Source organism: Carettochelys insculpta, chromosome 4 (assembly GCF_033958435.1).
Source record: "Carettochelys insculpta isolate YL-2023 chromosome 4, ASM3395843v1, whole genome shotgun sequence".
Taxonomy (NCBI): domain Eukaryota; kingdom Metazoa; phylum Chordata; order Testudines; family Carettochelyidae; genus Carettochelys; species Carettochelys insculpta.
In genome coordinates, this window is record NC_134140.1 from 23,887,478 (window position 1) to 23,914,857 (window position 27,380).

Here is a 27,380-nt window from a genome sequence, read left to right on the forward strand (position 1 = left end):
AACTTCATTTTCTAAGACAGAAACTAGGGCTATCTGAGGCATCCATAGCCAGTCAAATGTATGTTGCTAATTCACAAGGAATTTGCTACGTTAGGATCAGTTCAGCATAAGAAAGGATGCATATATACTCCACTATGGTATGGTTTGGAGAGCTATTATGAAATATTACTCTATCATCCTCCACCCCAGAAAAGTAGCCTACTTTCAGTCATTTACTGAATTAGGATAACTTCATGGCATATGTAAAGAGTTCACTCGTAACAAAAGGAAGGTTTAGGCTAAGAGAGCAATGGTGTATGAAGACAATGAACAGCAGTATCCTCTAACACAAATCATTTTTAAATACAGGAATAGTTAGATGCAAGGTTTTCTTGTTAAGGAAGCCCTTTCTGACAGATTAGCATTAAAAGGTAAAAAAGACAATTGAGTGTTTCCAGGAATTAAATAAGTGTGATGTCCACAGTTTTCATACATTAAAAATACTTTATTTTTACATTCATTCAGATCTTCAATAAGTTATGTCTAGCACCAAAGTAACATTTTTGGAAGGGCTGAGGAATTAAAAAATTACAAACTGTAAATGTAGAAGAGCTGATTTATACAATATTTAGTAGAATCATCTGAGTGCCTAGAAGTCTGATCCGTTGTTATCTGTCAGATGGGCTTCCAAATATTGCTTCAGTCAAACCCACTAGGAGTTGTGTCAGAGCACCTTAGAAGTATAAAAGTGATGTAGATTTTAAAAACTACTAAAGGACAGTTTCTTATGCAGCTGAGATTCCAGAATACTGAATGTATGGTGATGGTATGGCACCCAGATATCAAGAACCAACCAACCATCTTATCCAATACCATGCTTGAAAACAGACAAATTGAGACCAGCTGCTTTTCCATATACGTAGGACATGAAAACATATCATGGTTTGTAGTATCTGAACTTGTGCATGCACAGAAGGATACACACGAGTGGTGGAGGTGGTTCTCTCAGCTGCTGAGCATAATGCAGTCACACTGCAACAAAACCAATAGTGGGACTGACAGTTTTATCTTCAGTATTTTACAACAAGCCATTTACAGTTATGACAAAAAGCATTACACACCTGGCAACATAGCCCGTGCCTTTTTTAAGAGACTCAATACCACAAGCTCAAAAGAAAAAGCCACAACAGATTCCCTTGGAAATGCTGGCTTTTGTACCAATACTCTTATTAGGACCCCTGTTAACACTGTTTTGGTAATGATAGGCTGTCAATTAAGAACACACAGAATTCCCTGTGTTTCATTTTCTCTGTTGCTTGAAAGAATATTACATAATTCAGTTACTTCTCTGTCCACTGCATAAAATATCAAAACAAGGGTTAGATGTTCTGAATGCTCTATTTTTTTTTTAATTAGGTATCTCAAATCTTTGAGTCCCAATTTTCAGAGTGCCTGCATTCCAAACACATCAAGTTAGCTATCTGTTAGAGCTTCCCAGGTCTCTAAGGAAGCCAGCAAGAACACAGGGAATTGGGAATTAAAAAACAAAACAAAACACACCTCATAAAACCCTACATAGCACATAGTTCTGTGCAATTTGCAAGAATGTGAGCTATAACCATTTAAAAAAAAAACTGCTACATTCAGGAAAGGTATTTGTAACAAAACCCCTGCTTTAATTCTTCAGATTCTTTCTGATTCAATTAAGAATTTGATGCACAAGATTAACATTTTATTAATCAGATACTGCTCTAGTTAGGTAGAGAAACTTGTGCTTATTGGAAGCACCAAACTAAGACTGTAGCCTTAAAAAAAAAAAAAAAAAAACCTCCATAATTCCTCCCCCGCAAATCTACCTACCAGGTAGGTTTTTCACAATGTCAGTGAAATATCACATTATTTGTACTAAAGTAGATCACATAGCAAAGAAAGATTTCTGCTGCCGTTTGTCGGCAACATGTAATGGCTTGATTTAGTTTCATATTTTTAATGAGCAGGGAATTTTAGCTGCACGTCTGAAGTAGCTCCCTTTAAAAAAAATCAGTGGTTTGTACATCAGTAATAGATGAAAATGTACAAACAGCAGACCAAATTCAAAAGGACATTGCTCTTCCCTGGACTATTTAAAAACTCACCTCCCCACACTCATATACCAGTGCCCAGGTTAGGGGCAGGGAACTTTGTTCCTACTGAATTATCCATCAGAGTCGTTTCCCAGATAATTTATGCACAGCAAAGACCTGAAGTAATCTGCCTCACAGGCTATTGTGTGAAAATAAGTCTTTAAGAATCTGCTCCATGAGAAGTGACTGGAAGCAGCCTATCCACCATATTCCATGTTTCTGTCCCATCCTGTTGACTCACCTCCTCTTGCATTTTCTGTATGTTCTCACCTCATTCTAACACAGAACAGGTCCTTGTTACTGAGTAAAGAGTGCTGGAAGCTAATCACTATTCACAAAAATGTTCAAGTCTTCTGTACTTCAAAGCTTGGGATTTTCTAAGTTTCATTTGGCTACCAGCACCTTGAAGAGAGCAATACAAGACAGGCTCCACCAAATAAATGCCTCCATCCCTCACCCCAAAACAAGCAAATGTTGCACTAGTAACCCTTCTGTCCAACAGTAGAGAGCATAGTAACTAGTTTTCAGCTGCCGGACTTGAACAGATCCATGTAAGAACCTATCCATTCTAACAATGTTCCATAAATATGAAATCTGATCTCCTCATCTGCAATGCATATTTAACAGTTAAGTCCTTCATCTTAAAGTACTTGGAGATTACACAAGAAGTTACATTTTGATATTTTCCATGATCTAATGTAGAGTGTCCTTTTGGATAGAGGATTGTAAATACTCATATTTTACAGGAAAAAGCCTATTTGTGGGGAGAGAGAAACTGACAGCCATTTAGCCCACAATGAGCCACTTGTTCACACTGACTCAGGTTTCAAATCAGATGAGTTTCATGAAGTGTCCCTAGATATCCAACCACTTTCTGTTAGGAAGTTTAAAATCCTTTTCTTTAGTACCTTGTCCAAGTAACTGGGAAGGCGACTTTTTGAGGGAATACCCTGTCTCTTTTGGAGATGGTCTTTAATAATTATAGTTTTCACAGTCACATAACGTGCCGGACTCAGATTTAGAGAACTACAGAGCACCTTTTCTCTGTCTGACAAGAGTTCAAAGCCAGGCAGATTTTCAATTGCAGAAAATTCCCCATCTTTACCATCTTCCTTTCCTCTCTTGGAACTGGCTATGTTTTTATTCTCCTTCCTCTTATCTCGTTTATGTCTAGCTGCCTCATACTCTGCCGACTCTTCCATTTTGGTGATTCCATTTCGACGGTACCGCTGCAGTTCTCGAATCTTTGCTCGAAGTATCCTCTCCTTGTGCATGTTCTCAAAGAAGTCTTCAAACTCCTTACAAGACATGAACTGATAGAGAGGCCTGAGTTTTAGCCTCAACTCCTTTTCTTCTTTTGTGATCTTTCGTTTTGGAGCTTTTTCCTTGTCCTTTTTATCTTTCCCAAGGAAGACGGGTACCAAATTATAATCTCGTGCAATGTTTTTTCGCCGTTGCCGCTCCTTAAGCTTTCTTACGTACATATCAACGTGAGCTCTTTTTAATTCTATTTCCACATCATCGTCATCATAGTTCACTGAAAGGCCACTGATCAGTGTCTCAGCATCTTGGTCATACTCAATTTCATAATCATCTCTAAGCGGCATGTACCCCAGTTGCTGCTGTTCTGCCACTGATATGTCCAGGGGAGGGAGGGGTGTGGTCAAGCTAGGAGAAAGTGGGCCACCACTGGGACAAGTGTGATCTGTCACTCTGTTAGGGATAGTATCAGGGATACAAGCTTTTCCAAGGTTGCCATGGATATACATGCTTACATAGTGTTCCATCACTTCCTGGGGAGTTCGGGATGCTCCAACATGAGCAGCCATATCCTCCTACAAGGAGAAAGTTATGTAAATTAGAGAGCCTGATTTATTAGCTTAGTTCTAAAAATGCACTCAATTATTAGGGATAATTTCTCATATTTTCCCCATAAAACAACCCAAAATATTTTTGTTTTTTCCAGCAACATTTAGTTTAGCCATTCTAGTGTGGCTTCACGCTGTCTTGTTCCAGTTCAGGCTACCCCACCCACAATACTACTTTATTCCACCCAAATTTTTCCTCATTTTAGCTAGATTTCTAGAAGTTATAGAGATGCCAACAGCACCTCAATGTTTAAGCTTTTAAGACAGAGTAAAGGACAGTAGTTTCTAAGCAAATCCCAAGATACCACCAGGATCTACATGAGCTCCATCAAGAAGTGACATCCTCAGGGTCATTTCCAAACATAGACTTTCCATGTCTCTTTATCAAGTGCACCTTAACAGTATTGTAGCGTCCATGAAACCTAGCAAAAAGAGTACTTCCACTGGTTGAATCATATGTCAAAATTCACTGTGGGAACAAAAGTTAACACAGGTCCTTTGCAGAATATAAGAGCTTCAAACAATCCTGTTTAAGCTCAGTCACAAAGAGGTAGCCATGTTAGTCTGTATCTTTACAAGACAAAAAAGCAGTCCTGGAGCACTTTAAAGACTAACAGAATACTATATTAGGTGATGCACTTTCATGAGACAGACCCACTTCTTCAGATCTGGAAATTCTGATGACAATAAACTGGCATGATGAAAATATAAGAGAAAAACAAAAATGAAAACTGACAGATCAGTTACATAGGACAGACAGGCTGGTGAAGGGTGAGGAAGAAAATGACTTACTGCAAGTGTCTTAAGTGACTTACCTGAGATGGCTACTTGATATTATGTGTACTGATATTACTATGTGATAAAACTATGTGGCTATTTAACTAGAGAAACATGGAGGAAGATGAGGACTGACAATTTTAGAAGAGAAGAAATACTAAACAATTTTTTCAAATGTTTCCTTCTGCAGAAGTTGGGAGAAATTTTTTTAAAGATAATTTAGATGCAAAATTCAGTTAACTTGAAGATGAAAATCAATCATTAAAGTATGAAATGGATATATTTAGTTATTTAAATGTAATTCTTCATATAGTCTTAGCCATATAGTCAAAACTGATGCTTGCGTATCTAATTTTGCTCTAGTAAAAGCTCACTATTTAGATATCCTTCTGTACCCTGCCCCCCTGTAAAAAAACAGTACACAGGTAAGAAAGACTAGTGCTTGCAGACTCTGGAAGAGTAGTTTGTAGGGTAACAAGAAGCCGCTGCCATCTGAATAAGTTTATTTAATGAGTCTAAGTTTTATTAACCAGTAAAAATTTCAAATGCGGGGGAAACTTGCCCTCATATTTATGAAAAAATGGGATGTGGAGTAGGGCACTCAACAGTATGAGCTTGGATAAGTTGGAGTATCCTGCTGTCTTTCTGAAGAAAATCCCTAGTTCACGTAATTATCAACAGGAAAGATGACTGAAACAGCTTCCTGTATTGTGCTAAAAACAAGGACATTTTTGTTAATGCAGATTAAAAAGGAAATGTGTGTGACACTTGGCAGTTGTCACATACTGGACTGAAAAATGTAAATACAATGAGGACAGGTATGATAAGAATAGGGGACAAAAGAGGAAACCTAGTCAGGTCTATAATGAAATGGGGTTTGTGGGTTGTGTAAAATGGTAATCCCTTACTGTTCTTTTTTAGATTCTACTGCAAGTCTGGGGAACCAGTTATTTTATTTGAATCCCTCCCCCACATACTAAGTTATTATGCAATTTACAAGGGTTTTTGGTTACTATTTATTTTCAAATACACATACACAGAATGCCATGGATTACAAACATATAGAAAAAAAAGACAGGCTGTCAAACAAAAAGAAAGGGTCACCAAATGAAACTATTAGGCAGCAAATGTGAAACAAACAAAAAGAAGTTTGTCTTCCCCCCACACACACAACTCACAGTCAGTCTGCACAACTCCTTGCTAAAGCCCCAGGCTTTCACAAAAACTTTATTAGGAAGGTATTCTTATGTTAGCTGTTTAATAGAGACTACACTCACCTGCAGTGTCTGTATTTCAAATACTGTATACAATGCCCCAGGGTACAACAATATTTTGAGTGATGTGATTCAAACCCTGCATACCATCCTAAGGTAAACAGATTTGCGTCAATATGATCAACAGTTAGTTAACTTTGAAAATGTCACAATACTATCCTTTTTTTGAGAAGAAGTCTGGAGATGCAGGAACAATTTTTATAACGGGGATGCTGAGAGTCATTGAACTAAACTGTAAAGTGTATATGAAAACAAGAAGTCCAGTGGCACCTTAAAGACTCACAAATGTATTAGATCATAAGCTTTTGTGAGCTGAAACTCACTTTTTCAGACGTATAAAGTTTTTATGACATAAAAACACGACTGAAGCTTTCTGAAAGCCCGGCTTATGACTCCATGCATCTGATGAAGTGAGCTGAAGCTCAAGAAAGCTGATGTCTAAATAAATTTGTTGGTCTTTAAGGTGTCCCCCGACTCATTGTTTTTGCTGAAATAGAAAAACATAGCTATCCCTCTGAAACGTACAAGCAGCAACACCTGCAGAACCCCGGAGTTCCGTCACCTATGGAAGAAACAAGCTGATGCCTTCATGTTACTGTTTTGGCTCCTGCAGACTCAGTAAAGCAGCTCAGGATCACTTTTTGCAGGTTTTCTTCGGAGCTGTAATAACCAAACATTATATATTCTTCCCTGACACTCCCTGTAGTGGAAACTTCAAGCTGAGCCAAGGCTGTGTCTCAAGAGGAAAAAGTTTAATGAGCCCTCGCTATCCAAAGACTCAGCTGAACGCCTGCGCCTGAAGCTAGACAGTGACTCACACGGTACAAAAAAGTGAAGGTTATCTAGCAGCCGTGCAAACAGTACTACCATGTCTGATGGTGTGGAAAGGGGTTGCAGTTTCAGTGACCGCAGATGTAATGAGCAGCAAAGGCTTCTGACACCAGACCATGGAGCGTGGCTGAGAGGAAGGGAGCAACTGCGGCAGCCGGCCGGCTGTCAGCACCTAGAAGCCGTGCCGCTGACAGACAGGCAGAAGGGACGGCAGGGAAGCCTGGGGTACTGCTGGATCAGCCCCAAGGGGAGCTGTGGGCCCGCTTTGCGGAGGAGACCGATGATAGAAACGGCGTGTCCCACCCAGAGGAGCCCAGCTGAAGGGGCGAGCCCAGCTGAGGGGCAGCCCCAGGTCCAGCTGAGGAGCAGCTCCACAGACGAGCTCCCTGACAAGCCCAGTTTGACAGACCAGCGCAACGCTCAGCTCTGAGGTTGTCACAGAGGCTGCGGGCTCTGCGCCGCCACCAACAACTCGCTTACCCAGTTGCCGAAGCCGAACTGCTCGATCGCGTCTAACAACAGCTGCTCCTCCCGGCTGCTCCAGCCGCCCTCGGCCTCGGCCCCCCAAAGGGTGAAGCGGCCGCCGTCCACCAGCTGGTAGCCGTGCCATCGGCGGTGCGGCCCGATCTCGGCACCTGCCGAAAAGCAGTCTGGGCAGAGCTCGATGTCGGCGCACTCGGTACAACGGAAACGGAGCGAGCTCACCTCAGCTAGGCAGTACACGCAGTACTTCTTCCCCAGTTCCGCCATCTTACCCCGCCCGCCGCACCGCGCTCCGCAAGCGCGGCACCGCCCACACCCAGGGACCACCAATGGCAGCGGACCCAAGGGGCGGGACTCATCCTGGGAGTCCAATACAGCCGCACCATCTGACACGCCTCTAGTAAATTGATCCAATAATATGAAGGCGAAAGGCTCTGTGAAAACCCGAACACCAATAGAATTCGAGGTTCAGCTTCCGTCCGCCTCCGAGACACCCAATCAGGTAAGTGACTCTAGGCAGCCCTTCATGGACTGGTCGACCGTGTGGGGCGTAAACGCAGGCAGCTCCTCCCATTGGCCGACCAGTCTAGCTTTGTTGCCTTGGTAACAAAGAAGACAGGTAAACAACGAAGGGAGCCGGACTGCGAGTGAGGCGCCGGAGTCAAGCAGAGGGGTCCGCTGAGGGGATGGAGGAGGGGCAGGGGGAGAGGGCCGAGGCCCCTGCTCACCCTCGGGAGTCTCCTGTGGAGGCAGAGGGCCCGGGGCCCGTCGCGGAGGAGCAGGCGGCCGAAGAGGAGAGGGCGGAGGAGGCCGGCGGCGAGAGTTCCTGTGAGAAGCCGGCGGTGAAGGAAGCGGCACAGGCAGAGCACAGAGCGGGCGCGGAGCCTCCTTCGCCAGCCCCTGAGAGAACAAGCCCGGAGACAGAGACGGGACCCTTCCAAGAGCCGCCCACCAGCGCCAGCTTCACGGAGGGCGAATCCGAGGAGCCGCCCGCGCTGCAGGTGGGGGAAGTGCTAAGCCCGCGGGAGAGCTTGGGGGAGGGGCGGCCGAGCCTGCCCCTGCTGGAGCCCCGCAGCCCCGCTGAGGAGGAGGAGGAAAACGAGGAGGAGGAGGAAGGTGGGGGGGAGGCGGCGGCGGCGGCGGCGGAGGAGGAGCAGCGGCGGCGGCGCGCGGAGCTGACTGAGCAGTACCGCCGCCTGCTGCAAGAGCGCGAGCGCACGCGTCTGTACAACGGGCGCCTGCAGTTCAAGCTGTACGAGATCTTCCGCAAGAAGGGCGAGGAGCCGCCCCGCGCGCGCCTTGCGGAGCTTGTCTCCGACAAGGAGCAGCGCTACAGTCGCTACCTGGCCATGCTGGAGGAGCTGAGGAGCCAGCTGGCCCAGCAGAAGGCCTGGTACCAGCTCCAGATCGACGACCTAGAGCAGCGATCCACGGAAAAGCTGGACCAGGTGAAGGCCGACTGGCTCACCTTCCAGGCCTGCAAGAAGGAAGTGACCCTCTTCACGCTGGGGCACCAACTGGGGGGGAAAGAAGCTGCCATTAGGGAGGTAGAACAGATCCAAGCCAAGGAGCAGCATAAAGAGAACGCGATAAGTGAGGTGAGGTCAGGACTTCCCCAACTATAGGACACGTGTTTCCATGCCAGAGTAGTATCCCCAAAACCCAAAGTAGCACCGTGTAAGCATACTCCCTCTTATCACACCTAGAAATTTAGGGCAGATCTCTAAAAGCAGTTAAATACCTAAAAATAAAGGCATCATACAGCCACTGTTGAAAGTGTCACTAGGTATCTAGCACCTGCTAAAATCAGCAAGGGCTGCTGCATGGAATATGGGAAATCTAGTTCTTGTATAGAGCTGTATTAGAAAACCTAATTAAATCTTTCCTGGTCTCATTTGTATCATTCTAGGTCCGCCTGGAAAACATCAAGCTCCAACATAAGATTGAAAAGCTGGAAGCAAGCCTAAAAGCACAAGAAGAGCTGGCAGAGGGACTGCACCTGATAGACTTTGAGCAACTGAAGATAGAGAACCAAACTTACAATGAGAAAATTGAGGAGCGCAATGAAGAGCTTCTGAAGCTCCAGAAGAAAATTACTAATACAGTGCACGTTCTGACCCAGCTAAAAGAAAAACTGCAGTTTGTAGAAACTCAGAATCGAAACCAAAGGGCCCAGCTGACAGAAAATGAGGCACTGGTGGCCCAAAAAAGAGAGATTCTGACAAAAACAAAACAGGCTAGAGATAGCTTACGAGTACGCAACCTGATGTTGCGACAGAAGTGTGGTCTTCTTGGAAGTGACATACTGCTTAGGGACTTTGAGAACAAGGTGGATGCTGCTGAGGTGCAAAGTCAGCGACTAGAGATGCTGAAACGTCACCATGCTGGACTCATCCTAAATTGTAAAGCTGTAAAGAAAAAAATAAAGGATGCAAAGTCTTTCCTATCAGACTGAGGATTTTGGAGAAGGGAAAACAAAAACTGACGACTTAAATTGGTTTGTTTATTTCTGAAAGTGCTGTCTATGTACAGGCTTGGTATAAAGTAAAAGGGTGAAAACCCTAATTTCACATCTAATGAAAACTTTGTTTAGAAAGTCTTAATGTTATACATTCTATCAGGAGACTGCCATGAACTTGTGCCTTTTTCAGGTAATGTTGTTTTGCTACAATTAGTCAAACCACCATTACCTAGTTTCTCCTCTGTTCCATACACTCTCTAGTACATGGAGATAAGTATAGTGGCCAATATATTAATGAAAAAGGGAAACTATTTCTAAAACCGTGTTTCTTTCAGGTTAAGCCCCATTACTCAGCCTAATAGGTAACCTCTTCTTCAGCTAAAGTGAAAAAGTAAAAGGATGTCCTGTGGTGCATTAGAACAGCTATTTGGCTTCCCATTCAATAGATTTGGTAAAGATAAGAATATATGAAGAATGGACTATTTGTAACAGAAATATACCCTCTACTTCAGCCTCAGTATGACTGAGTTCCAGTTTTCTCTCTCAGCATAGCACTTATGATTACTTGATCTTCTGTTGCATTTACCCTGCTGCTACTCCAAAGTAGTATTCCTACTTTCTGGTGTACACGTCAAAGCCCTCCATCCCTACTAATGTAGTTGTATTTCCTTTAGTCTTCTTATACATGGTTGTTTTTGCCTGTGACTTCAAGTAAAGGAAAGTGTCACATAAGCCATTTTATTTTAGGCCTATTACGTAGCAATACTCTCTTCACTTTCAGGTACATCTGGGTCAAAGAAGGGGAAACTAATATATGCAGGGGTAAAAAGAGTAGGATCACCCTGAAGCTCCTCTGTGCTGGTGTTTGACCAAGATAGAGGAAGAATTTAGGGAGCAAAAGCATTCTTCAGTTGTTAAAAAAAAAAAAAGCTAACTTTTACACAAGTTCCTTGAGAATTTCTTTTATCATTGTGTCCCAAGGTTGTGATGACAAACAGTTACAACTCCAGACTTCCAAAGCCCTTCCTCATGAGAAACCGATTACAGACTGTGAGATGAGATTCTGTTCCTCTCCAACGGGAAAATACAATATGGCATCATATGGGCTCTGTTAAACCTGTAAATCCTTTTCTTTGTAAACCTGCCAGTACACACTAGCTGTAAAAAAGCAATTTTATTCAAAATATTTTCAAGCAGGCTGGGATTATAGCAGTCAGAAGAGGAAAAAAAACAAACACTAAAATTGTAGGCTATGCAAAATAAGGGTTTCTATTTCATTCAGTGGATGTACTAAGGAGAAAATGATTCCTTGTCAACAGGTTATGTATTGTACATAAACTTAGGAATTTCAGCCCAGGTCACACTGTAATTGACACTATGTGATCTAGATAAATTTACATGACTTTATTTAATAAAATCATATTTACAGTTCCAAAAAGTTCCCATTTGATACACTTACCTAAACAAAAATTCAGAACCGTACATAAAATAAACATGATATACAGGGAGTGTATCAATAATTCTTTACATACTCTTCTAGTATTTAAAACATTCAAAAAATAGAAGCCATTATAAAGTACCTTTCAAAATGAAATTCTTTATTAAATTATTCATTTTTGACTGTTGAAGTAATTTGTTTTACTGTAAAGTGCAGTTTGCACAAAATCTCAAACCTGGTTGCAGTCTTCCTAGTTTCTCTTACTGGGTGCATGTAAAGTAGAAGTTGCACACTTCTAAATTATTGCAGCGTTTTTTCTCTTTTTTTTTTTTCCAAAGCTAGGAGCAAGGGGAATAGCTCTCTATTTTGATGAAAATATACTGAAATAGGGGAATCTTTATGCATCATGTTACACATATCTTTCAATACTTGAACAACAAAATCAAGTTAACAAAATCAGGTATACAATCCCTGAATTTAATAATGAAAACCTTTCTTAATGGGTAGTAAAGAGATTTGGTATGCTGCCAGAAAACTTAGAAAGCTAGAGTGGCAAAGAATCCTGTTCCACTGTTACACACCTCAATAGTCCTATCAAAATTGAAGTGTATTTTCAAATCAAGTATACTGAAACATTTAAACAACTGAATCTTTTGGAAGGTAAAAAAATGTTCCCAAATACAGGTTTTTAAAAACAAACTGTGCAAAGCTCATTATTGCATTGCTTTTCTTCTTTACGTAAAAAACATACCTTTACATACATAAATCAATTAGAAAATATATACATCTTCTAACAACAAAACAACCAAATCAATCACAGAATAATTACATCTACAAACAACAGTGCACAAGTGCTGCAGCAGGCCTTTTTCCACAGCCAAGCCAATTTTCAGTGTTAGCATTCAACATTTTATTAGGTGGGAAGCAAAATGAGACCAGATTGCGGATGGCTATTAAATATCCAGTGATTAAACAATACATTCCAATAAGGTCGCTGAACCATGTTCTGACACACTTAATTTGTAGGTCTTTATAAACCAAGCTGCAATGAAAACTAAGATACAGTTTCAAAGCCAGCCAGAGTACCATTTAACTGGATGTACACTTTAGATAAAGTGGGTCTACATAAACATGTCATGTACAGTACCTAAACATATAGTGCAAATGTTCTGGATGTTAGGCCTCTATACACCTTCACTAAAATGTATACCTGTGATATTAAAAAAAATACTATAGACCAAAAGGTACTGACTTCCCAGCTTTCTATTGCACTTCATAGCGTCTACGCTGTCGGTACCAGTCATGAAAGGACCAAAGCTAAGTGGTTTCTGATGAGAAAATGGAAATAATCCCACTCTAGTGCCTGGGCATTTACCTCACAAGAATTTACTATGCTGCCAATTACTGAAGAAATTAATGGTCAGCATGAAAAATAAGCTAAGTAGCTAATTATGATAGGTATACAAAGCAAGAAAGAAGACGACAGGCCAATGAGGTAACAATTTAGAAGCTGCATTTGCATTACATACTCTGACACTTCAAAGAGTTCTGCAGCACTTTACTGGAAAAATCATAGTTGCATTTTAGTCTTTTTAAAGATTATGGTCAAACTATCACATAAGGAAAATATATTTCTGTACTAACAGATGGTATTTTGCATGTTTAGTCAATCGACATATGTAGTACATACTTGGAATTCAATGGTGCATAAGTATATTTCTACTTTTAATCCAGTTGTTAGTTCCACTTTTCCCTCATCTATGCTTTTGTTTCAGAAAACATCAGAGCAGCCAGCATATGGATGGACTGAAGACTTGATGGTGAGCATAAAGCTAGAGAGAAGTCAGCAATTCCATTTACCGCTATCAAATATGTACTGCTTCAGTTATTTTCCCTACTCAGGTGTTGAAATTCATATTTATAAAGTACTCTATGCCACACAGCTTTTTGTATAGTGTACAGCGTAAATCACAAACACTTATGATCAAACATTCAGCTGATGAAAGCAGAATAAATTTTAGCTGTATAATGGAAATATGCAATTACAGTTTGCAATCTTTGTAACTTATTCAAGTGCTGTATCACCTGCTACAGCTCTTGAAACACCATTATTCTCAAAAAAGAAATAGATCAATGGATGAATGTTACTCACTACCAAATGAATTACCATTTTTTGACACTTTCTCCAACAAACCTCCTTTGGTAATTGTTTACTAGCACTTCACTTCTGTTGAACAGGAGCATGTGAGTGCACCTATGGAAAATGCTGCTATAGTAACAGGATGGATCAGCCTTGGAGAGCTTAGTACTTAGTGGGATTAATGTGTCACTTTCCCAATGCATCCATATTGGGAAAGAAAATTGCAAGGCAGATTGAAAATAGACTGCTGCTGTACTGCTAGTTTGACTTCTTCCCCTTATCTTTAAGTGTACTTCTACATACCATGGTGTTTTCATTTGGTCTTTGTTATCAGTTCATGGGACGGAATGCAGTTCTATTTTGCTTTCTTTGGTAAATTAGGCCTAGAGTTTTTAAAAACAGGAGACATTTCTAAGAAAGTGGTCCTTACTTTACTGAACTATAAACTCCAGCACCAGTTACTGAACAGGTTCTCCAAATCCACACACTCTTATGCATGCATACCCTAGTTAAGAATCAAACTGGGGAGTGGCTTTCAAAGCAACTCACACTGTTACCAATTACCAGTATTTTAAAATAATTATATTGAAATAAAAAAAGACAAAATTGCCTGGTTTCATTAGCTTCATTAAAAGTGCAGAATGTATTATGATGTCCACAGCAAACACACTCATTCTAGTAAGCTTCTTAAAGCTAAGCCTTGGTTTCATTACTTAAGTTTTTTTTTCTTTTCTTTAAGGCCAATTCCAGTGCTAAACAAAACTCAAAAGAACACACTTATTTGCAGATGTAGGTATTGAGTTCAGCTTGAGAAACATTTTGCCACTTCAGATTCTTCTGTCTTGGATGTCAATTTGAGGCAACCATAGTTTCAGTGTTTGAGTGAAGGGCTTCCTCTTTCCACTTCCCGGTTGTCTTTCTGCAGTGCAGACAGTACCTAGACATTTGGAAAAGGGAGTTGGGAGGAAGAAAATAAACAATGAAATTAAAAATACACTTTCACACACATATTCAAGAACAGCACCAGCAAGCTCAAAACAAGAATATTTAAAGAAATTATTTTCAAAAAGTTTCAAACTTTGAAAGAGCATTTTCCTTGAATGGGCGTTCTAAAACATAGCTAACAATAAGTTTTTGGGGTGCTCTGCTACGTGGGCATGGTACAATTTTTCGATCTGATTTGAAAAGGTACAAAAATCTGAGGTGAGAAGGGGGAAAACCCGGATGTGCACCACAAAGCATAGGGGTTGGGTTCTCCACTCTTTGCCATGCTTATCGCAGAACATATCTTTCTGCCTGAAGGGAAAAGAATTACTAAAATTGTAACTGCTTGAGATTATGGTGGATAAATATTAGCAGACAGTGGTGTTTTCAGTGGAGATCTCAAATGGCACTACACCAATATGCTTGTCTAGGTCAAGGCATTCAGGTTAAGGCTTTTATACATTCTAGCCTAGATACTCAAAACAAACATTTGTTGCATGCTACCATTATCTGTAGTTTGCCTGAGGGTTAGCCAAGATGGTCTCTACATTTTCTCACTTCAGCACTCAAGGAAAGGTAATTACTGGTAAATAGCTTCTTTCTCTGCAGAGATATGAGCAGAAAGACTAATTTGCTTTGCCATATTTGACCAGTATTTGTTTGAGCTTTGACAGGGGATCCTAGTTTTCAGTGGCAAAACAAAAATCTGTTATTTTCCCCTAATTAATATGAAATGTTGAACTTGAGTTGCCTTACACTCCATTCTGTCTGTCTGTCTGTGTGTGTGTGTGTGTGTACACACACACACAGCTTCCTCCCCCCCGCCAGCGGAACACACCGGAATGGCATTCCAGCACCATTTTTGGAAACTCCAAGCCACATGTGCAGGGGTCAGTAACTTGCAGCTCTTTAAGGAGCCACTTGCAGCTCTGGAGGCTGCCGCCACTTAAACAGTACCTGCCATTAAAACTGAATTTATTGTTTTATTTAAGCGGTGGCAGCTTCTGGAGCCACTGAGCAGTCAGCTGCAGCAGGGAGCCCCAGAAGAAGAAGATGGCAGGGCACGGAGCCTCCTGCACGCTCCACATGGAGGGGAAGTCTAAGTCTGCAGAAGAGCTGCAGGGAGGGACAGCTGAGCCTGCCCCTGCCAGAGCTGCGCTGAGGAGGAGGCAGCGAGGGGAGCAGCGGCTGTGGAGGAGCAGAGCAGGAACCCAGCTCATCCTCCCCACCAGCCCTCCAGCAGCATACTGCCCATCAGCCACTGCCAGGAGCTTTGGGCGGGCACTCCATGACTGTGTCAGGGAGATGGTGGAAGAAAGCACGAGCTCACCCGCACAGGCAGTGCTGCTTCCTCTGCTCCCAACCCAGGGACCCTCATCCTCCGTTGGCTGCTGCCCTGCTCCTGCCTGCTCAGCTGGCACTGCCTGGCTGCTGCAGCCCACTCTGGGCACCGCTCAGCGGCAGCAGCCAGAGGGAGAGTAGGCAGTTTGTCTCCAGCCATGACAGGGAGCTGCAGCCAAAGGGGAAAGAGAGACAGCTGCTCTTCCACCAGCTGTTTGCTCCCCCCGACTCCTGCTGCTGCCACCACCAGCTCAGAAGAGCCCACCTGCAGCACCCTGAGCTAGCGCTGCCTGAACTGCACCATCTGCTTGTGCTGCAGGGAGGGGGTGGGGGATGGGCACCGGCTCCAGACCACCACCTCATACCTCAGAGGTGGTGGAGGTGGACAACATGCAGAGCTGTCATCTGAGGCAGGTAATTTCTGGGGATGAGGAGGGACAGGTTTGGGGCTGAGAGGAGTTAAGCCTGGAAGTTGAAGTGGGGGGTGGTTTGGGTTTGTGAGGGATTAAGCCTGGGAGTGAGAGGGGTTTAAGCCTTGGGGGTGGTTAGGGACTGAGAGGGGTTTAAACCTAGGGGTTTGGGCGGTTTGGGGATGATTTCCAGTACCTTTTTTCTAGGGGGGAAAAAAGCACGGCACATGTGGATTACCAGTTGAACACAATGTTTTATTATTTACAATTTTTAAGCAAATTTGAAACCTATCAATATCAATCATATATAAAATAAAATAATCCAGTCACAATGCCTTGTTTGCTTACTACTGTTGATGGTCCTGGAATTTTAGCCTCCTCTTTCCATTTCTTTTTGTTCAGTTAGGTTTAGCACTTTTCAAGTGTTGTACAATTTTTTCTGCCTTCATATGTCATCTACAGCCTTGCTGAATACAGCACAAAACAAGCTTACTCACCTTTTAACTTTTGTTCTTTAACAGCTGTTGCTCATGTCAATTCCAGTTAGGTGTGCTAGCATTGCATGCAGTCAGAAACTTTCCTTTAGCCACACCCATCAGATCAACAACGGAGCCCCCTGGAGTGGTCCCTTCATGATATTCAATATGATCCTGCCAACCCAGCATCTCCTCAGTTCCTTCTTGCCAGCTAGTCTGACAAAGGGGAAGGTGGGTGGATGTGGAATGGATACGAGCAATACATCTCGAAGAACAGTTACAAGGAGGTGCAATAACATTTTTTTCTTTTTCAAGTGCTCATGTCAGTTCCAGTTAGGTGACTACCAAGGAGGTAGAGGTAGAGTCAGAGCAATGGTACAACCAACTGGAGCACTGCTGAGCCAAAGGCTGCACTGTTTCTACTGTGCTGGATGATGGCAAAGCGAGCAGCAAAAATGTGCACCAAGGATCATAGTGCCACCCTGTAGATCTTTTGAATTGGTATCTGACCAGAAACATTATTGTTGAAGCCTGTGCACTTGTGGAGCTGTGAGAGTTGGGGTTGGAACCGTTGGCTGATTCTCAGCAGGTGCAGGTGGTGATCGATGGTGGGCTCCTCTGTGATGAATGCAGAAGACGTGTCATTTGGTGTGCCACGCCCACTACTGAAAAACTGGTTTAATTTCTGTAACATATCTGTGCATTTGATGTAAAAAGGCGAGTGCCTGTCAAAATGCTGAGTGGAGGCTCTGTTTGTGGCTGCTCACATGAGGCGGGGTAGAATATAGACAGGAACATATCCTGGTTGGAGTGAAACTGGGACACAACCTTCAGACAGAAAGCTGGGTGGGGCCTAAGATGCACTTTGTTCCTTGAAATAAACCATGTATGGAGGGTCCAACATAAAAGACCCTCCTTACTGAGCTAACAGCAACTAGAAACATGACCTTCAATGACAGATACAGGAGCTCACAAGTTGCTAACGGTTCAAAGGAAGGCTCCATCACTTTGGAGAGAACTAGGCTGAGACCCTATGCAGGGATCAACTGCCGAACCTGTGGGTACACATGGTCCTCTCTCTGTGATCCCTCATGTCGAGGGAGATTTCCCATGAACACCTACAACAGGTGAGTGTGAAGGTGAGAAATTAGGCTAATTCTGGCAAGGAATACAATCTGACTGGATGTGAGGTCTCATTCTCCAATCGGCATCAACACCAGCAATGCTGACGCAGGCCCAGGCACACTTGTTACAACGAGCTCTCTGGTCTTCATAGAGAAGCTTTCCCTGGTATTTTCATCAGCTTGATGGGCCTTCCAGGGCCAAGATATCTACCATAGGACTCTCTGGCTCTACCATCCCTTTGTCCTGAAAACCCATGTTTCATGCCACCCTGCATAGCAGGTCCTGGTGGAACTGTTGTCTGTGGAGGACAGTTCCCAGGTGGAGATGCTTGCTATCTCCATGTCTTGGGAGGATAATGGGGAACTGGGTCCTCCTGGCCCATAGGGTGGAAAGGGGCTAATGTAGCCCTGGTGCCCCTTGGATAAAGTGACTGGCCAATGCCACTGGCATCCTAGCCCTTGTAGTATGCCCACAGGGTCTTTAATGGCCATTGCGCCGGATATTGCTCTGCTCCCATAACAGACACTCTGAGAAAAGCCAGCACTGGTTGGCTCATAGATGATCTAGACCCCACTTCTGAACTCAAAGAAAACAATTGAGACTGATGGCAATGGAAGTGCCAAGCAGAGCGGGACTAGGAAGTGGTGCCGTGAGGATGGTCTATGTGGAGATGTTCACTGGTGCTGGGAGCAGCATCTGCTGGGTGACAGGAACCAGTGTCATGATCCAGAGAGAAACTGCAAGTCTTGTTCATCCTCAGGCAAGCTGCTGTCTTAGTGCTGCCTCCATGAGGAGCTGCTTCAAACAGGATGGAACTCTTTTTGCCAATCTTGCGCTGTTCCCTCTTGTGCACCTCTCCCAAACACGTGAAACAAGACTCATGGAAGTCACCTGCTGGCATGGGCTTGTGGCAAGATTTTCAGGATTTGAAAAGCCTTGGGATTGAAGCATGTCATGAGCCCCATAAGGAAATGGAAAATAAGGTTGGGGTAGACGCCCACTTCTAAATTACTAATTAAGCTAAATTGCAAACACTAACCATGATCTATAGCTAGGAAAATAAGGTGAATACTTGCACAAGCCAGCTGCTGCAGTTCCAAGACTGTCACTGGCAGTAAGGAGGAACTGAGATGGCATCAGGTTGGCAGGGTCATATATTGCAGCCGACCTGATGATACTGAGAGGGGAAAAACCTTTAACAACTGTGTATGGGTGCGCACATAGCTAATGAGAACTGACATGAGCAAGCACTCTAAGGACAACATATTACCATTGGTGTCAAATTTGTCCTCCCCAAATTCAATGGCATAGGCTTTAAAGATTAATTTTCAGCACCTTTTCATAGCTTTATGTCTAGAGGTGGACATGCCATTTCAGATGCATTAAAACACAAACCCCCACATGCTGTTGAATAACCTCTCTGTTGAAGTAGTTTACTGAAGTGTATTTAGCTATGTAAATTTAAAGCACATTCAAAAATCACCCACAAGAGGGGGAGACTGCTTGCACTGAACAAGTGACATTGGTACTTTCAGTAAAATTTAGTTCATTGTAAATGTCTTCTCACTCTCACACATAAAAGGTAGAAACTAAAGATTCTCAGTAAAAACTCAAATTCCATGTTTTCCAGGGCAAATAGATTTCTAAAATTCCTGTTTATGACAACAGTTTGGTAACAGAGTGCTATCGAACAGAGAAAATTTGTGGAGGATTCAGCTGTTTCACCTTTTCCCACAAACCAAACAATTTTTTTAAAAATATTAAGTTGTAATACTGAACATCTGTGTCTGAGTTTTCTTTAGCCCTCTTTGCAATTAACAGGAGGAAGAGGGGAAAATGCTGTACAGTGCTGCTACTAAAACCTGGATCCACCAAAATTTTATTGCAATAAGAACTGATCAAGCTCTGGATTTTCAGAGGGGAAATGCTCAGGACAACCAGCCTTCTTACTGACTATTTACCTGCCAGCATTACAAAGTCATCTACAAAACTACCAAACTGTAAAATACATTTTCCCCGTGCCAAATACACTTTAATTTGTTATACAAAGGAGTCAGACAAGTTCTCTTTACCTGAGCCCACTTTTTGTTTCTACTTTGCATCTGAATTGCAGCAATAGAGGTGAAAATTTCTTCTGAAGGCAAGTCTTCTGGTAACTTTGTGAGGAACTGGGCTATGTGAATAAAGTCCATTTTGGTCAAAATATCTTCAAAAAGTCTTAATATTCCCAAGGCCGTACGGAATAGGAACTCCTCTCCATCACGGCAGAACACATCCCAGACCCGACATGCAAGGTCTAGCGGCAAAGATTTGCTGTACAATGTGAATATCCTGAAAACAGAGGAAAAATTTAGGCTGAGTGTATAATTAAAAAATAAAATAAGCAGCACAGAGGTACACCAGTGTTAAATAACAGTTGAATTAGAGTTTGTTCATATCAGGTATGGGAAAGTTCATTTATATTTGGTATTTCACATTGTTTCATAGAAAGTATCATTTCGATTACAGGGCTATTCAAAAGGTACTAGGTGACATACACGCCTACAGGAAGACCCAGTTCTTTTCTCTAATTGGCATACTATCTATAGAGTGGGGGAAATGATCTAATATACAGAGTTGCTTGAGTGCCATTAGACACGTCTTATAAATTAACTTTTCTCACTGCATTCCCTCACCACAACTCCTCTCTTTTCCATGCTAATTTCTGTCTTTAATTTCAGGGACTTTATGCCACGCATCACCCAAAATTTGACACTGCACCTTTCTACATATAGGAGCCTAAGTTCAACCTCTCTAGTATGGCACCATCTGTGGACAAGCATGATTTGAGTTTGCCAGGTGTCCACTTATGGGTGTAGCCAACTTTCCTGTGGTCCCATGAAGTTTGTTTCGCCAACAGGCCTCACTCTCAGCGTTCTGTGCTGTTAGTTAGCTCTAATTTATTCTTAAATGTCTTCTAAGAGCCAAGTAAACAATGGAAGTGTTGATATTGCTGCTAGAAAATATAGACCTCCTGTGGTTTGGCAAATTGTCTGGGTCAACATTGGTTAGCCTAGCATCCTTGCTATCTGGAGAGGTTCAACCTGTAATTCTCTTAGCAGACAAATGAAATAGGGCAGTTTATTTAGTCTGTACCAGCTCCCAGGGAAAAGAGAAGTTACTCACTTGTAGTAACGATGGTTCTTCGAGATGTGTCCCCGTGGGTGCTCCACAGTAGCAGATTGGAATTCTTCTAGCAGTTTCCACTGGATCGCGCATGCGCCGATGCGCGCCGCTCCCTTGCGCGCCCTTGGCCATGTGCGCGATCTGGTCCCTGCCAGTTCCTTGACCAACCGCCCCGGATGCTCCTGAAAAACACCAGACAGAGATCCGAAGTGGGGAGGATGGGCAGGTAGTGAAGCACCCACGGGGACACATCTCGAAGAACCATCATTACTACAAGTGAGTAACTTCTCTTTCTTCTTTGAGTGGTCCCTGTGGGTGCTCTACAGTAGGTGACTAGCCAGCAGTAACCCCAAGTAAGGAGGTGGGTACTCGATTCATGTGCAGCTTGCCCTTGAGAGGACTGCTGTCGACAGACGGGTATCCTCATCGAACACCCGATGCAGGGCATAATGCTTGGCGAAGGTGTCGTAGGATGACCAAGTCGCCGCTCTGCAAATGTCTTTCAACGCGATTCCCTTGAAGAAGGCTGTTGATGCCGCCGCCGCCACCGCCCTGGTGGAGTGTGAGCCCTGGACGGGGCTAGCAAAGGGGTCTTTCGAAGCTCGTAGCACAGTTTCATACAGGACACAATGTGATTTGAAATTCTCTGGGAAGAGCGGCCTTCCCCTTTCAACCTGGGAGCAAGAGACACCAGAAGCCTGTCCGTTTTCTGGAAGGGCTTTGTTCTGCCTATGTAAAAGACCAACGCCCTCCTCACTCTAGGAGGTGCAGGCGTGCCTCCTTGCTGGAGCTGTGAGGCTTCAGGTAAAATGAGGGTAATACTACTGGTTCGTTAATGTGGAACTCCGAGGAAACTTTCGGAATGAAGGCTGGGTGTAACCGTAAGATCACCGCCTCCTTTGAGAATACTGTGCAGGGCAGCGTTGCCATCACTGCTGCGAGCTCGCTCACCCTGCGGGCTGATGTAATCGCAAGAAGGAAGGTCGTTTTTATGGTAAGTAGTCGGAGGAGTACCGTGGCTAATGGTTTGAAGGGTGGTCCCAATAGCGTGTGGAGTACCACGTCCAAACTCCACGACGGTGGTAGCGGTTTTCGAGGAGGGTACAGGTTTACCAGCACCTTCAAGAACCTTGCGACAATAGGATGGGTGAATACGGTGGGCCCTTCCTCTTTGTGCCAAAAAGCTGATTTAGCTGCGAGGTGGACTTTTAGCGAGGATAGAGAGAGCCCGTCTTGTTTGAGGTCCAGCAGGTATTCCAGAATTACAGTTATAGGGACGTCCAGAGGAGCTAACTGTTTGGCAGAGCACTAGGTGGTAAAGCGTGTACATTTCTGTTCGTAAGTCCTCCTGGCGGAGGTCCTTCGGCTACACTCTAAGACTTGTCTTACTCCCTCCGTGCACATGCTCTCTAAGGTGCTGAGCCATGGATTAACCATGCTTGTAGGCGGAGTCCCTGAGGGTGCGGGTGCACTATGGACCCCTGAGCCGGAGTGAGTAAGTCCGGCGCTACCGGTAGGGGGAGTGGTGTATGATCCGTCATGCACAGAAGCAAGGGAAACCATTGTTGTCGGTCCCAAGTTGGAACTATGAGTATCATGCGAACTCTCTCCCTTCTGGCTTTCTGCAGAACCTTGTGGATGTGTGTTGTGGGGGGAAACACGTAGAGTAGAGGGCCCTTCCATGAGATCATGAATGCATCCCCCAGGGACTCCCGCCCTATTCCTGCCCTGGAGCAGTACTGAGGGCATTTCTTGTTGAGCTGGGTGGCAAACAAATCAACTTGGGGAAACCCCCAGGTGCAACATATGCATTGCAGCAGGTCGGAGCGGATCTGCCATTCGTGCATGTGTGCAAAGTGCCTGCTCATCTGATCTGCCTTCACGTTGTGGGCACCCAGCAAGTACGAGGCTTTCAACGTTATGTTGTTGGCAACGCACCAATTCCACAATCGGACTGCTTCTGCACATAGCACACGGGACCATGCCCCTCCTTGTCAATTGATGTAGAACATGGTGGCGGTATTGTCGGTATTGATCCCGACTACTTTGCCGTGCAGGTATTTCTGAAAATGTCTGCACGCATTGAACACTGCTCTGAGCTCCAGTATGTTTATGTGCAATGTCTGTTCCGCAGGGGACCATAGTCCTTGCATCACCTTGCTGCCAATGTGCGCTCCCCATCCTATGTGGGAGGCATTGGTTGTAAGAAAAATGGAAATTTGTGGTTGGTGGACTCCCACTAGCAGGTTCTTGGGACCTGCCCACCACGCGAGTGACTTCCGTACCTCCGTCGTGGGCGATACTATCCTGTGAACAGTATGGGCTGCCGGTCTGTAAACGCTCGCCAGCCAATGCTGCAGGCTTCGCATGTGTAACCTGGCATTCTGTACCACAAACGTGGCGGCCGCCATGTGCCCCAACAGTTGCAGGCATGTTAGGATCGGCACCGCGGGGCTGTACATCATGACTTGCACCAAGGATTTGATGGTGCGGAAGCGGGCGTCGGGCAGGTATACTCTCGATGCGATAGAGTTTATGTGCGCCCCTATCAACTCTATATCTTGCGTGGATTCGGTCTTTGACTTTGCAAGGCTGATAACTAGGCCCAGCGAAGTAAAGGTGTTCACAGTAATGCGTATCATGCATAGGACCTCTGCCTTTGAGGCCCCTTTCAGTAGGCAGTCGTCCAGGTATAGAAAAATAAACACGCCCTGCCTGTGCAGGTAAGTTGATACCAGTGCCAGGGTTTTGGTAAAGACTCTGGGTGCCGAGCATAGGCCGAACGGAAGAACCCTGTATTGGAAATGCTCCCCGCCAACCGTGAAGCAGAGGAAGCGTCTGTGTGCCGGGTGGATTATGATATGAAAGTAAGTGTCTTGTAACTCGAGGGCTGCAAACCAGTCTCCATCGTCCAGTGCCGTAAGTATGGAGGCAACTGTAATCATCCGGAAGCGCTGCTTGCGCAAGTATCTGTTGAGGCCCCGAAGGTCCAAAATCGGCCTCCAGCCTCCTGTTTTCTTCTCTGTTAGGAAGTAGCGTGAGTAAAAACCTTTCCCTTGGAATTGTTCCCGTACTCCTTCCACCGCCCCTATGAACATGAGGTGATCTACCTCCTGCTTCAGCCTCGCCTCATGAGAAGGTTCCCTGAGTACAGGCCGGGTGTGAGGTTTCGTCGGTAGAAGTGACTGGAAGGGGATCGTGTAACCCGTGGCTATAATTTCTAGCACCCATTTGTCTGTTGTGATATTTTGCCACTGGGAGTGGAACACTTTGAGGCGATGATGGAACATGAGGTGAGAGTGGCATCGAGTGATGGTGTTGATAGGGCAGTCCTCGACATACCCGTCAAACTTGCTGTTTTTGGGCTTGCCCCGAGGGTGTACGGCTTTGTTGAGAACGTCACCTGGGGGCCCTGTACTGTTGCTGCTGTTGATGGCGCCCTTGGTCATAGCCTCGCCGATATTGTGCGCATTGTGGTTGGTAAGCGTAGCGCCTTTGCTGAGGATAGAATTTCTTTTTCTTGTATGGAGGAGTGTAGATATCCAAGGTCCTAAGTGTGGCCCTCGAATCTTTGCTAGAGTGTAGGACCGAGTCAGTTTATTCTGCAAATAGCTTTTGCTTGTCAAAGGGAAGATCCACGATCTTCGCCTGTAGATCTCTGGGGATACCAGACGTCTGGAGCCAGGACTCCCTACGCATTACCACTGCTGCAGCTGTTGAGCGTGCCACTGTGTCCGCCACATCCAGGGCAATCTGAACTCCCGTTCGCGAGGCCGCGTAGCCCTCCTGGACGATCACCTTTAACACCGGCTTCTTGTCCTCCGGGAGGGAATCCAGGAGAGAGGTAAGTCTAGAATAGTCAAAGTTATGGTTTGATAAATGTGCCGCGTAGTTTGCCATTCTCAGTAATAAGGTAGAGGAGGAGTAGACCTTCCTGCCGAACAGCTCTAATTTCTTAGCATCTTTATCTGACCCCCCTGATTTGTACTGTGGCGTCTTCGACCTCTGCTGGGACGATTCGACCACCAAAGAATTGGGCTGTGGGTGGCTAAACAGGAATTCCATGCCCTTGGCTGGGACGAAGTATTTCTTACCTGCCCTTTTATTCGTAGGCGGAATAGAGGTTGGAGTCTGCCATATGTTAGTAGCTGACTCCATAATGGCTTTGTCCAGTGGAATAGCGATTTTAGATGAAGCTGGGGGTCTCAAATTTTTCAGGAGTTTATGATGCTTCTCCTGCACCTCTGCTATTTGAATATCCTGAGTGTATGCTACTCTTTTGAACAGCTCTTGGAATTGTTTAAGGTCATCTGGAGGGGAGACATCCCCGGGGACTATTGCCTCATCTGGGGAGGATGAGGAGGAGCCACTAGGATAAACCTCCCCCAAGTCCTCTGGCTCCCAAGTTCGCTGGCATGCTTGCTCCCTCATGGGCTGTGAAGGAAAGTCTCGGGACTCTGGACCTAATTCCCCCTGGGACAGCTGCGTTCCTCTCCCAGAGCGAGAGTGTACACGAGGGTTTTGGCGAGGAGTGGGAGAGGATCTGCCCCTAGATCTAGACCTCCGATGTCGGTGTTCAGTATGATGAGGACGGCCATAACAACACGGACAAGGGCCCGGTGATGGAGACCTGGACCACGATCGGAGTGTGTACCCATGATGTCTGGGAGAGCGGGATCTCCGTGACGACATTGATAATGGTGAAGCTGGTATGCGATAGTACTCATAGGGATCCATGCCCAAAAAGGGTGAAGGTGGCCTGAGCCAAGGTGAAGGTGGTTGGAGGAATGGAGAGCGACATCCGAAATAGGCCGGTGGAGTTGCCGCCCTGCGACGCGGCGTGTGTATCTCGGGGGGCGCGGCGCTGGGTGATAATGGCATCGCAGCCCTGCCTGGAGATGGACTGACGTGCTGGGTTTTGGCTCTAGCTTTCCCCCGCCCCTGCAGGGTGGGTGCCGCCCCCTCCCGTGCCGGAGATCTCGGCCCCGCTGTCGGTGCCACGCTCGGTACCGTCGCAAGCGGTGCTGCGCGGGTAGCTTCCTCTGGTGCTGCTAGGCTCTGTGCTGGGTGCCCCTGAGCCATCAACGACGTGAGAGCCGGTGCCGCGTGAGGCGGCGCCGCAGATTCCTGTGCTTGCTGCGCTGGCGCCCGTGACACCCTCAGTGCCGACTGCTGAATAGCCGGAGGCCCAGCCCCGGCCACGTGCGTGACTGCGCTGCTGCTTTCATCAGCCCGCAGCTCAGCACTCTGCGTTCCACTCGTCCTGCTCGCTGAAACTGCTGGCAAGGATCGAGCCGGGGAGAGTTTCCTCTTCTTTTGCACAGAGGGGGTCAAAGAAGCCGCCTTCCTTTTATGCAACCCAGAGGGCCCTTCTGTGTGAGGCTGCTCCGGCGGCTCAGGCTGAAGGGCCTTATCAAACAAGATCATTTTGAGCCTCATCTCTCTGTCCTTCCTGGCCCTGGCTGTAAGCTTAGCGCAGTGCGAACACTTCTGGGTAACGTGGGACTCCCCCAGGGAGCGAATGCACTTACTATGCCCATCAGAGGCCAGCATACCCTAGCGGCATGACTCACACTTCTTAAACCCCAAGGAAGACACTGCGGTGAGTCTTTACTGTTAATAGGGTACTTAGCCGCTAATCAGTGCATTCTACAACCCAAATAACATCCACGGCCTTCAGGGTAGCGGACGGCTTAACCAGCCTTCCTTGTCTGCTCCTCTTCCCTCCGTTCCTCTTCTCTCCTACTATTTTGTATGTTTTTTTTTTTGTTTTTGTTTTTTTTTTTTTTAATATAATAGTAAGAACAACAAGCTAACAAGTAAAAACAACTATCTTACCTGTCTCAGGCTTTAGAGCTGGAGCAGATTCCGTCTGCAGCCATTGGCGGTTGAGAAGGAACTGGCGGGGACCGGATCACGCACATGACCGAGGGTGCGCAAGGGAGCGGTGCGCGCGCAATCCAGTGGAAACTGCTTGAAAAATTCCGATCGGTGGCGCCAGGCAAGCCCGACACCTACTGTGGAGCACCCACAGGGACCACTCAAAGAAGAAAAGTAGATTTTTCAGGTGGGATTTGAGTAGGGAAAGATTAGAAGGGCTTTGATGATGATGTGATGACTGCAGGGAAAAGGTAAACTGAGCAATATGACTGACAGATGGTGAACGTGAGGGTGGAAAAGTTCTGGTGATGAGATAAGAATGTAGAGACACTGAGTTTAATCTTGAGTGATCACAGGAAGCTTGAACTTAATGCAACAGAAACGGGAAGCAGTTGGTAGAATTTAACAGAAGAGCAACAGGCTAAGAGGATTACTTTACATAATGTATTTCGAATAGGGACTGCAATGGGCAATATGGTTGTTGAGGTGGCTAGAGAGGAAGCAGTTCTAGTAATCATGATGGCACATGAGGGCTTCAACCACAGCTGAAATTGAATCTTACTCATGTTCCGCAGGAAGCATCTACAAGCTTCCGATGTGCCCAAGGGAGAAAGAGGCACTGAAG

At 45.0% G+C, this 27,380-nt stretch overlaps 3 protein-coding genes across 4 annotated transcripts in view; 1 reads left to right on the forward strand and 2 right to left on the reverse strand.

Moving 5' to 3' along the window:
- Positions 1-505: 505 nt before the first annotated feature.
- Positions 506-7,729, reverse strand: TADA2B (transcriptional adaptor 2B). Its single transcript, XM_074992447.1, has 2 exons — positions 7,333-7,729; positions 506-3,937 (listed from the first exon to the last, which is right to left on the reverse strand). Exons 1-2 carry the CDS (start codon positions 7,600-7,602, stop codon positions 2,945-2,947), a joined length of 1,263 nt encoding a protein of 420 aa, XP_074848548.1. The 5' UTR covers positions 7,603-7,729; the 3' UTR covers positions 506-2,944.
- A 292-nt stretch (positions 7,730-8,021) lies between these two features.
- On the forward strand, positions 8,022-13,077 carry CFAP184 (cilia and flagella associated protein 184). Its single transcript, XM_074992456.1, has 3 exons — positions 8,022-8,933; positions 9,245-9,832; positions 13,010-13,077. The coding sequence occupies exons 1-2, from the start codon at positions 8,022-8,024 to the stop codon at positions 9,788-9,790; spliced, it is 1,458 nt and encodes a 485-aa protein (XP_074848557.1). The 3' UTR covers positions 9,791-9,832; positions 13,010-13,077.
- TBC1D14 (TBC1 domain family member 14) overlaps positions 11,186-27,380 on the reverse strand; it is a 118,885-nt gene continuing 102,690 nt past the window's right edge. Inside the window, exons 13-14 of one of the 2 annotated variants that reach the window (XM_074992455.1) lie at positions 19,783-20,041; positions 11,186-14,311 (exon numbers count right to left, since the gene is read on the reverse strand). In XM_074992455.1, the coding sequence (XP_074848556.1) occupies positions 14,246-14,311; positions 19,783-20,041 (325 nt within the window). In that variant the 3' untranslated portion in view covers positions 11,186-14,245. Of the gene's footprint in view, positions 14,312-19,782; positions 20,042-27,380 lie in introns of those variants that run through there. The other variant, XR_012645328.1, reaches the window with a different exon arrangement.

Bases quoted from the DNA above. Each gene is read 5' to 3' on its own strand.
- CFAP184 (XM_074992456.1), top strand. From the start codon at position 8,022: ATGGAGGAGGGGCAGGGGGAGAGGGCCGAGGCCCCTGCTCACCCTCGG. The intron at 8,934-9,244 runs GTGAGGTCAGGA...GTATCATTCTAG, and splicing joins AAGAGAACGCGATAAGTGAG to GTCCGCCTGGAAAACATCAA.
- TADA2B (XM_074992447.1), bottom strand. From the start codon at position 7,602: ATGGCGGAACTGGGGAAGAAGTACTGCGTGTACTGCCTAGCTGAGGTG. The intron at 3,938-7,332 runs GTAAGCGAGTTG...TTCTCCTTGTAG, and splicing joins AGTTCGGCTTCGGCAACTGG to GAGGATATGGCTGCTCATGT.